The sequence below is a fragment of the Carcharhinus amblyrhynchos genome, chromosome 28 (assembly GCF_965287045.1).
Source record: "Carcharhinus amblyrhynchos chromosome 28, sCarAmb.v2.hapA, whole genome shotgun sequence".
In the NCBI taxonomy this organism is placed as follows: domain Eukaryota; kingdom Metazoa; phylum Chordata; class Chondrichthyes; order Carcharhiniformes; family Carcharhinidae; genus Carcharhinus; species Carcharhinus amblyrhynchos.
This window is the reverse complement of record NC_137351.1, coordinates 32,543,311-32,554,302: the sequence shown is the minus strand read 5'-3', so window position 1 is coordinate 32,554,302 and position 10,992 is coordinate 32,543,311. Positions and strand designations below refer to the sequence as shown.

Genomic DNA, 10,992 nt, shown 5'->3' with positions numbered 1-10,992 from the left:
GCCTTCCTGACCACCTGCTGCACCTGCAAGCTGGGTTTTTGCGACTCATGCACAAGGACCCCGAGGTCCCTCTGCACCGTCGCCTGCTGCAGTTTTTCGCCACGTAAGTAATAGTCCTTCCTACCATTCTTCCTACCAAAGTGGACCACCTCACACTTGCCAACATTAAATTCCATTTGCCATTTCCTGGCCCATTCGCCCAGCCTATCTAGATCCTTCTGCAGACTCTCCACACCCTCCGCACAATTTGCCTTTCCCCCAATCTTGGTGTCATCAGGTGAGACACACCAAGTAAAGTAGGGTAACATTGTGAAAGGTTTGGGAAACACTGCTCTAGTTGACGAAATTTCTTCACATCTCAATCCTAAGTGATCAAATCTTATCCTGACACTATGGCTCCTCGTTCTAGAATCGCCAGCCAGGGAAAACAGATTCTCCACATTCACCTTGTCAAGCCCTTGTAAGAGTTTTAGATGTTTCAATTAGATCACCTGTTAACTTGACAATATAGGCCCATTCTACTCAATCCCACCTCATTGCAGTCCTCTTATCATAGGAATTAATCTAGTGAACCTATGCTGCACCATTTCTAAGGCAAGTATATCCTTCCTTGGGTATGAAGATCAAAACTGTACACACTATTCCAGGTGTAGCCTTACCAAGGCCTTATGTAATTGCAGCATGATTTCTTCATTCTTATACTCCAACTCCCTTGCAGTAAAAGACAGTAGACCATTTTGCTGTACCTGCATGTTAACATTGTGATGCATGGACAAGGAAACTCAAATCCTTCAAGCACCAACATTGAAGATTTTATCACCTTTGACAAAATATGCTTTTCCATTGTTCCCACCAAAGTTGATAATTTCACACATTCCCACATCATTTCCACCTACCTTCTTAACCAATCACTTAACTGGTCTCGATCCCTTTATCGCCTCTGTTTTCCCCTGACAATATACTTTCTCATCTGGCTTGATATCGTCAGCAAACTTTGTAAATTACATTTGGTCTGTTCATCTAAATCACTGATATGGATTTCATAAGGGGAGGCAGTGGCACAGTGGTATTGTCACTGGGCTAGTAATGCAGAAACCCTGGGTAATGCTCTAGGGACCCTGGTTCGAGTCCCACCATAGCAGATGATGAAATTTGAATTCAATAAAAATCTGGAATTAAAAGTCCACAAAATCATTATTGATCGTTGCAAAAAAATCATCTGGTTCTCTAGGGAAGGAAAATTGCCTACCTGGTACATGTGACCATAGATCCTCAAGGATGGGCAATAAATGCTGGCCCAGCCAGTGATGCCCATGAACCAAAAAAAAATTATCCTTCAGTCATTCCATGCTGCTATCCGGTCTCTATTTTCCATCATCCCCAATCCTGTGTAACAACCTCATGTATGGCACCTTATTGAATGCCTTCTACATTTCAACTTCAGGAAGAGGTCAGCACTCCAGACATCTCAAGGAAAGAATTATTAAATCAGACCCGAGAATCAAGAAAATTAATGCAAGTAAGATACCAATAATGGAGAAAATAATGGCACAAGAGAAAAGTGATTAATTCCCAGGATCATATGGTTTACATCCTAGGATTTAAAAAGAGGATGAGAACAGGTGCCGTAATTATCATCTTCCAAAATTACTCCATTCTGGAACCATTCCTTTAGATTGGAAAATGGCACATCATTCTATTATTTAAGGAATATGCAATTGTTAATCTTAAAACTAAAATTGACAGACTTTTGTCAGTCAGTTGTATGAAGGGATATGGGGCAAAGTTGGACATATGAGGTGAGATTGCAGTTTAGCCATGATTTCATTGAATAATAGAACAGGTTTGAGGGGCCAAATGGCCTCATTCAATTGCTTTGTTTCTAGTCCAGATATACTTCATCCACTAATCCCCTTTATTTGCCTTGCTAGTTAACTCTGATAGATTTGTTAAACATGGGTGTATTTAAGACAAAGACAGATAGGTTCTTGATTAGTAAAGAGATCGCGGGGAATGGGATTACAGGGAAAAGGCAGGAAAATGGGGTTGAGGAATATATCAGCCACGACCGAATGGCGTAGCACACTCAATGGGCCAAATGGCCGAATTATGCTCCTATATCTTATGATTTCCCTTTCACGAAAATGCATTGACTCTGTCTAATCATATTGTGATTTTCCAATTGGCCTGTTACTATGTTGATAATAGCTCCTAACATTTTCCCTATCACTGATGTCAGGTTTGCAGTTCCTTGTTTTTAAATCTCCCTCAATTTAGGGAATTTGGAATGAGAACTTGCATATTTCACCCACCACAGGGAGAGAGTTCGAGGAATATGATCCAGCAACAATCAATGGTGATACATTTTCATGTTAGGACGGTGTGTGACTGGAGGTGAGCTTGCAACTGGTGTTCTTCTGATACATCTTCTGCTCTTGTCTTTCTAGGTGGTAGAGAGTCTGGGTTTGGAAGATGCTTTTGAATGAGGCTTGGTGAGTTGATGCAGTGCATCTTGCAGATGCTGCTATGTCTATTTGGTGGAGGGAGTGAATATTTAAAGGTGGTGGTGGTGGGTCATTCAAGTGGACCGCTTTGCCATGATGTTGAGTTTCTTGAGTGTCATTCAAGCTTCACTTATTCAGTCAAGTGGAAAGTATTCCATCACATTCCGGAATTGTCTTGGAGACTATGGACAGGCTTTATGGAGTCAAGAATTACTACTTTAATATTAAAGGTATAAGGCTTACTTCACTCTTGTTGGAGGTGGTTATTGCCTGGCACTTGCATGGTGCAAGTATTACCTGTCACACTTATCAGCTCAAGTCAAAATGATGGTCATATCTTTCTACATGCTGGCCTAAATATAGTTAGGAGAAAGGACAATAAATAGGGGTTACACCCCACCATGGGGGACGGAGGTGGAAACTGGAATTCAACTACCTGGGCAGCACAGTGGTTAACACTACTGCTTCAGAGCACCAGGGACCCAGGTTTGATTCCTGGTTTGGGTCAGTGTGTGTGGAGTTTGCATGTTCTCTCTGTATCTGTGTGGGTTTCCTCCAGGTGCTCCCAAATTCTGAAAGATGTGCTAGTTAGGTGCACTGACCCAAACAGGTGCTGGACTGTGGCGACTAGGGGAATTTCACAGTAAATCTATTGTACTGTTAATGTAAACTGTACTTCTGACTGATAAATAAAAACATTAAACTTTAAAATACAGCAGACAGAAGCCCTGGCATCATTTAAAGAACGTTTGGAGATGCACTTGAAGTGCTGAAACTCACAAGGCCACGAACTGGAAAGTGGAATTAGAGTGGATTGCTCTTTTATAGTGACATGATAAGCGAGTCATATGATCTTTCACTGTGATGTAAACTGACCAAAATTTATATCTCAACCAACATCAGTGAAACATATATGATTATCCTGTCACTGCTAACTGTGTGAAATTGCTGTATGCAAATGTCCTGGATTTCAATGGTATATATATCTCAAAAGTACTTCAACAAAGCAGTTCTGCTGCAAGGTCAGGAAGCTGAGACATTAACTCTGTTTCTCTCTTCACAGATGCTGCCAGACCTGCTGCGTGTTTCCGGCATTGTCTGCCTTTGCCTCAGATGTACTTTGGGACATCCTGGAGGTGTGAAAGACGCTATATAAATGTAATTGTTTTTGTTTCTTTGCTGATACCCTCCTGCCTCACCTCCACATGTCTGACCCTGGGTGACCCGGAAGTTCTGGTTGGTCGGGCCGGAAGGAGAAGCCTCACCAATGGCTGCCACAGTGTTTCGGGCTCCGCTTCAGCAGCGCATTATCAACACGGGCAACTAATTCCGATCATTCACCCGCCATCGGTACACAGAACAAACGGTACCAAACTTTCCACCGCGGTGGCCAACATGGGGCGGTCCGGCCAGTGACCGTTACCCGAAGCGCCTCCCCTCAGCCATCCCGCCCGCTCACTGAACCACGCCCACTCATTCAGCCCCGCCCCTCACAAAGATCCCGCCTATTCTGCTTACGCTCCGCCCTTGGCCCGTCCCCAACTCGCATCCCGGTCCACGGAGCCGGCGCGCCCATGCCCCGCCCCTTAACTTGAGTCCCGCCCCTTAAACCGAGCCCCGCCCCTAACTCGGGCACCGCCGCCCTCAGCACGGCCGAGCCCCGCCTACTCAACCCAAGTCCCACCCCCAGTCCGAGCCCCGCCCCTTTAATCCGGACTCCGCCTCCTTTCGTGCACTTAGCCACTTCGCCGGGCTCCACCATTGTCTGCGACCCAGCCCCTCACCCTCAGCCCACGCCCCTTCCCCTCCGGGCCCGTCCCCGCCGGATCCCACACTTCTCACACTGAGGCTCCGCCCCTCCCCACTGGACGCGCCCCCTCCTCCCAGGCGCCGCCCCGTCCAGGGCCCCACAACTGTCCCTCAGCCCCGCCCTCCGGGCCCGGCCACACCCCTGCCTCCCGAACCCCGCCTCCAAGCTCGGGTCCCGCCCCCCGGCAGCGCCGGTCTCCTGGTAACCGTGCCCATGCCGACCGCCGCTGGGGAGCAGGCAGCTGGGCCGCCCTCCCCTCCCCCCAGGATGAACGGCTTCTCGCTCGGTGAGCTGTGCTGGCTCTTCTGCTGCCCGCCGTGCCCGAGCCGGATCGCGGCCAAGCTGGCCTTCCTGCCGCCCGAGCCCACCTACACGGTGCTGGCGGAGGGGGCGGACGCGCTGTGCAGCCTGCACCTGTCGGAGCGGGCCGACTGGCAGTTCTCGGAGCGGGAGCTGGAGCTGCTCGAGGTGTTCTTCGTGCGCAGCGGCCGCGGCAGCCGCCTGGCCTGCATGTTCGCCCGCTGTGTGCCCGAGTGCCGCTACACCCTGCTCTTCTCGCACGGCAACGCCGTGGACCTGGGCCAGATGTGCAGCTTCTACATCGGCCTGGGCAACCGCATCAAGTGCAACATCTTCTCCTATGATTACTCAGGGTACGGGGCCAGTAGCGGCAAACCGTCCGAGAGAAACCTTTACTCGGACATTGAGGCGGCGTGGACAGCCCTAAGGACAAGGTCAGTACAGCAGGGGGTCAGCCAGGGCTCCATCCGTGACGGTGGGCATCCCTCAGGGCACTGCATCCCACAGTTGGTGCCAAATTGTCGCTTGCCCGCTGCTTGAGGTCAAAGAGACAGGCATCCTCTCAGCTGATATTGATTTGTTCAAAGGCAAATTGGCTTTCTTTCAGGAAGGAACACTTTGAGATCCAGGATACGTGTAATTTCAGACATGGCATGTGGTAAAGTGTAATCTTAGAAAGGGAAAAAAAGTGACTTTGGACTTGTGATTCCCAAAGCTCTTCACCACTGGGGTTTTCTCACCTTCTGTCTCGGCCTGTTGTAGACTATTTCATACAGATTTGATCAGCATCATTAATGAAGAACCTTATGGTTCAATAAAGTGATCGCCAGGAAGGCAGAAGGCAATCTACATAGATTTTCTTTTAGATTTAACATCTATTTAGTCCCTTTTCAATTACATGTTCACAAAGCATTCTCATCTTCAGTCAGAGGTTTGCAGGTTCAAATCCTGCTCCATCCAGATGGACACTTGTATATGTAGCACAGTGGGAGTGCTGCCTTGTCAAAAGCCCCCATCTTTTGCGTGAGCCACAAGTTTGCCCTGCTAGAATGTAAAAGATCTTGCAGCCTTATTTCAAGGAGAATAGTGAGTTCTGCTCAGCATTCTTCCCTTAAACCTGACCAAAAACAAATTATCTGGTCATTCATTTTGTTTATTGTTGTGGGACCTTGCTGCATACAAACTGGCTGCTGTAGTTGGCAACATAATTTAGGCCCTTAACCTTAACAGTTCATTGATTATAAAGTGGTTTGGATATTCTGATGATACAGGTGTATAATTGCAGTATGAATTAAAAGTGACCTTGTGATTGATATACGTGCTTACAAATTTGGAGCATTTGATAAGATCGTGGCTGATCTGATTGTGGCCTCAATTCTACTTCCCTTTCTAGCTCTGATACCCTTTGACGCCCTTCTCAATCAAGAATCTATCTAACTTGGCCTTTAAAACATTCAGTGACTAAGTCTTCAGTGCTCCCTGAGGAATTTCACAGATTAATGACCCTCTGAGAACAAAATTCTCTTGATCTCAGTCTTAAATGGGAGACCCTTTATTTTTCAACCGTGCCCCTAAGTTCTCATCTCTCCCACAAAGAAAAACATCCTTTCAGCATCCCCCCTGACAATTCCCTTCAGGTTCTAGTATATTTAAATAACATCACTTCTCATTTCCCTTAACTCTAATGGATATAACCTTTCCTCATCAGGTAGCCCTTTCATATCAGGAATCAGTCGAGTGAACCTTCTGTGAAGAGCAAAGTAAGGAGACCAAAACTGTACAGGACAGTCCGGATATCATTTCATCAATACCCTGTACAATTGGAGCCAACTTCCCTGCTCTTATATTCCATTCCCCTGGCAATAAACAGCACCATTCTATTTGCTATCCCAATTGCTTATTCTCTGAAGTGGAACCACTTGAGTTCTGTTGGGAATTTGTTCGACACAGTTGAATTTCTTGCACTCTCTCTAGTTCCTCACTGTCTTCTGCCTGGATGCATTCTGATGGAGCATCATCTTGTCTTTGGAAAGCATTGGGGATTTTTCCCAGCTTTTCGCTGCTGGAATGGTCTGCAGAACAGTGGTGAAGCGTCATAATTAGAATTGCTTTGCAGATGTTAAGGAAACTTGTCCATTCTTGGAGGAACAAAGCAGTTTGTTTTGTTCAGAGTAATTGAATCCTGCAGCACAGTATGAGGCTATTCAGTCCATCGTGTCTGCATTGGCCAAGTAGCCACCCAACTTAAATCCACTTTCCAGCTCACCATCTGTAGCCTTATTAGTTATGGCAGTTCACAGTACATATTCAAGAACTTTTTAAATGTTATTAGGATTTCTGCCTCTACCATCCTTACTGGCAGTGAGTTCCAGATCCACCAATGAGGTCTCCCTTCGGCCTCCTCTGTTCCAAAGAAAACAACACCAGTCTATTCAATCTTTCCTCATAACTAAAATTTTCCTGGCAGCACCCTCGTAAATCACTTCTATACCCTCTGCACTACAGAAAAAAGTAAGATCGTACAAATGATCAGAACTGCACGTAGTTCTCCAGCCGGGGCCTAATGTTTCTAATGCAGTTCCAGTATAAACTCCCAGCTGTTGAGCTGCCTTATCTTATCACTTATCTGCCCTGCCACCTTCAGGGATCTGTGGACATGCACTCCAAGGTCACTTTGTTTCTTTACACTTCTCAGTATCTTATCATTTATTGTATAATAAATTGCCATGACCTGTTAATTTTCCTCAAATGTGTTACCCTCACACTTCTTCAGTTTAACCTCCATTTGCCAATATTCCACCTGATTAGTCCATTGATATAATTCTGCAGCCTACAGATTTCTTCTTCATTATCAACTACACAGCCAATTTTTAGGTCATCTGTGAAAGTCTTGATCGTACCCCGTGGAACTATTGAATGCCCACAATGCAGGAGGAGGTCATTCTGCCCATCAAATCTGCACCACTCTCCAAAAAAGCATTTCACCCAGCCACACTGCGCCACCCAGTCACTCCAATCCCCATAATCATTTACTGGGGCTAATCCATCTACCTGACACACCTTTGGACACTGAGCGAAAATTTAACATGGCCAATCCACCTAACCTACATATCTTCGGATTACAAAGAACAAAGAAATTTACAGCACAGGAACAGGTCCTTTGGCCTTCTGAGCCTGCACCGACCGTGCTGCCCAACTGAACTAAAACCCACTATCCTTTCGGGAACCAAATCCCTATATTCCCATCTTATTCATGTATCTGTCCAGACACCCTTTAAAAGTCATTATTGTACCTGCTTCCACTATCTCCCCCTGCAGCGAGTTCCCATCACCCTCTTAAACAAAAACTTGCCTTGTACATCTCCTTTCAGCCTTGCCCCTTGCACATAAAACTTATGCCCCCTAGTAATTGACTCTGTCACCCTGGGAAAAAGCTTCTGACTATCCGCTCTGACCATGCCTCGCATAATCTTGTAGACTTCTATCAGGTTGTCCCTCAATCTCTGTTGTTCCAGTGAGAACAAACCTCTCCTCATAGGTAATGCCCTCCATACCAGGCAACATCCTGATAAATCTTTTCTGTACCTCTCCAAAGCCTCCACATCCTTCTGGTAGCGTGGTGACCAAAATTGAACACTAAACTCCAAATGCAGCCTAACTATGGTTCTATAAACTGCGGTAAAAAGTCTGACAACACCAGGTTTTAGTCCAACCTATTTATTTGATAATATTCTCACAAGCTTTCGAGGGGTTACCCTCTTCGTCAGGTGAATGGAGAGTTCTGGCCTCAGACAGAGCATATAAAGCACAGACAGTTTAGAGATTACTGATTAAAATGCGAATCCTTACACCTAACCTGCTGTTCAAGACCTGAAGTGGCTGACAATGTGAGTGGTAGGAGCACTGATCACAGTTTAAAGAGATGTGTATTGTCTCCAGACAGTACAGTAAGTGAGGTTTTGCAAACCCAGGCAAGTCACGGGGGTTACAGATAGTGCGACATGAACCCAAGATCCCTGTACCCCGTGACTTGCCTGGGTTTGCAAAACCTCACTTACTGTACTGTCTGGAGACAATACACATCTCTTTAAACTGTGATCAGTGCTCCTACCACTCACATTGTCAGCCACTTCAGGTCTTGAACAGCAGGTTAGGTGTAAGGATTCGCATTTTAATCAGTAATCTCTAAACTTTCTGTGCTTTATATGCTCTGTCTGAGGCCAGAACTCTCCATTCACCTGACGAAGAGGGTAACCCCTCGAAAGCTTGTGAGAATATTATCAAATAAATAGGTTGGACTAAAACCTGGTGTTGTCAGACTTTTTACTGTGTTTACGCCAGTCCAACGCCGGCATACCCACATCATGTCTATAAACTGCAACATGATTTGCCAATTTTTAAACTCAGTGTACTGGCCGATGAAGGCAAGCATGCCGTATGCCTTCTTGACTGCCTTCTCCACCTGCATTGCTACTTTTAGTGACCTATGTACCTGTATACCCAGATCCCCCTGACTATCAATACTCTTAAGGGTTCTGCCATTTACTGTATATTTACTGTGAGGGACTGGAATGCCCTGCCTGCTGCAGTTGTAAATGCGCCTAGTTTGGGGGCGTTTAAGAGATTGGTGGATAGGTTTATGGACGAAAAGGGATTGGTTTAGATTAGTGGGTCAATGTTTTTTTTTAAAAATAAGACTGGTCGGCGCAACATTGTGGGCCGAAGGGCCTGTTCCGCGCTGTAATGTTCTATGTTCTATGTTCTATGTTCTATTTCCTATCTTTATTGGACCTTCCAAAATGCATTACCTCAATTTATCCAGATTAAACTGCATCTGCCATCTCTCCGCCCAAGTCGCCAACCAATCTATATCCTGCTGTATCCTCTGATGGTCCTCATCACTATCCACAAATCCACCAACCTTTGTGTGGTCCACAATATAAAAGATCCCAGCACTGATTCCTGAGGAATGCCACTTGTTACAGCCCTCATTCAGAAACACACCCTTCCACTGCCACCCTCTGTCTTTTATGACCGAGCCAGATCTGTATCCATCTTGTCAGCTCACTTCCGATCCCGTGCAACTTCACCTTCTGTACCAGTCTGCCATGAGAGACCTCGTCAAAGGCCTTACTGAATTTTGACAACATCCACTACCCTATTCTCATCAATCCTCTTTGTTACTTTGTCGAGAAATTCGACCAAGATAGTGAGACACGACCTCCCCTTCACAAAATCATGTTGCCTCTCACTAATACGTCCACTTATTTCCAAGTGGGAGTAAATCCTGTCTCGAAGAATCAACTCCAATAATTTCTCTACCACTGACGTAAGGTCATTGGCCTGTAATTACCTGCGTTATCCTTGCTACCGTTCTTAAACAAAGGAACAACATTGGCTATTCTCTGGGATCTCCCCTAAAGTAAGAAATCTCTCAACACCAGGTTAAAGTCCAATAGGTTTATTTGGTAGCAAAAGCCACTAGCTTTCAGAGTGCTGGCTGCCCCTTTGTCAAATGCTTCTTCACCATTCATCTGACGAAGAGGCAGCCAGCGCTCTGAAAGCTAGTGGCTTTTGCTACCAAATAAACCTGTTGGACTTTAACCTGGTGTTGTGAGACTTCTTACTGTGTTTACCCCAGTCCAACACTGGCATCTCCACATAATGACCTCCTCTATAGCCAGTGAGGATTCAAAGGTTTCTTTCAAGGCCCCAACAGTTTCCTCCCTTGTCTACCTTAATATTTCTCAAAACCCTTAATACCACCTCCTTTTTGATCTCAACATGTCAGAAACTATGTACATAACCTTCCCCAGACTCATCATCCACCAAGTCCTTCTCTTTGGTGAATACTGATGCAAAGTACTCATTTAATACCTCGTCCATTTTCTCTGCTTCCACACATAGATTCTCTACCCTGCCCTTGAGTGGGCCAACCCTCTCCTCGACTACCCTCTTGCTCTTTATATGTGTATAAAAAGCCTTGGGATTTTTCTTATCTTGCTGGCCAATGACTTTTCGTGACCCCTTTTAGCCCTCCTTACTCCTTGCTTAAGTTTCTTTCTACTTCTCTTGTATTCCACACTTGTTTGATGTGCTCCCAATCTCCTAGCCTTGACAAATGCTTCCTTTTTCTCTTTTGACTGGCTCACAATATCTCTCGTTTCTTACGTTCCTAAAACTTGCCATACTTATCCTTCATCCTTACAGGAATGCGCTGGTCCTGAATTCCTATCAAATTATAGAACATAGAACATAGAAAATAGAACACTACAGCACAAACAGGCCCTTCGGCCCACAAGTTGCGCCGATCACATCACCTACCAACCTACAGACCTATCTATAACCCTCAATCTCATTAAACCCCATATACTCATC

At 45.6% G+C, this 10,992-nt stretch overlaps 1 protein-coding gene across 2 annotated transcripts in view; it reads left to right on the top strand.

Moving 5' to 3' along the window:
- The first annotated feature begins 4,295 nt into the window (after positions 1-4,295).
- The window catches only part of abhd17c (abhydrolase domain containing 17C, depalmitoylase), a 90,362-nt gene continuing 83,665 nt past the window's right edge, over positions 4,296-10,992 (top strand). Inside the window, exon 1 of one of the 2 annotated variants that reach the window (XM_080214219.1) lies at positions 4,296-5,048. In XM_080214219.1, coding sequence (XP_080070345.1) covers positions 4,528-5,048 — 521 coding nt within the window. In that variant the 5' untranslated portion in view covers positions 4,296-4,527. The remainder of the gene's footprint in view (positions 5,049-10,992) is intronic. The other variant, XM_080214218.1, reaches the window with a different exon arrangement.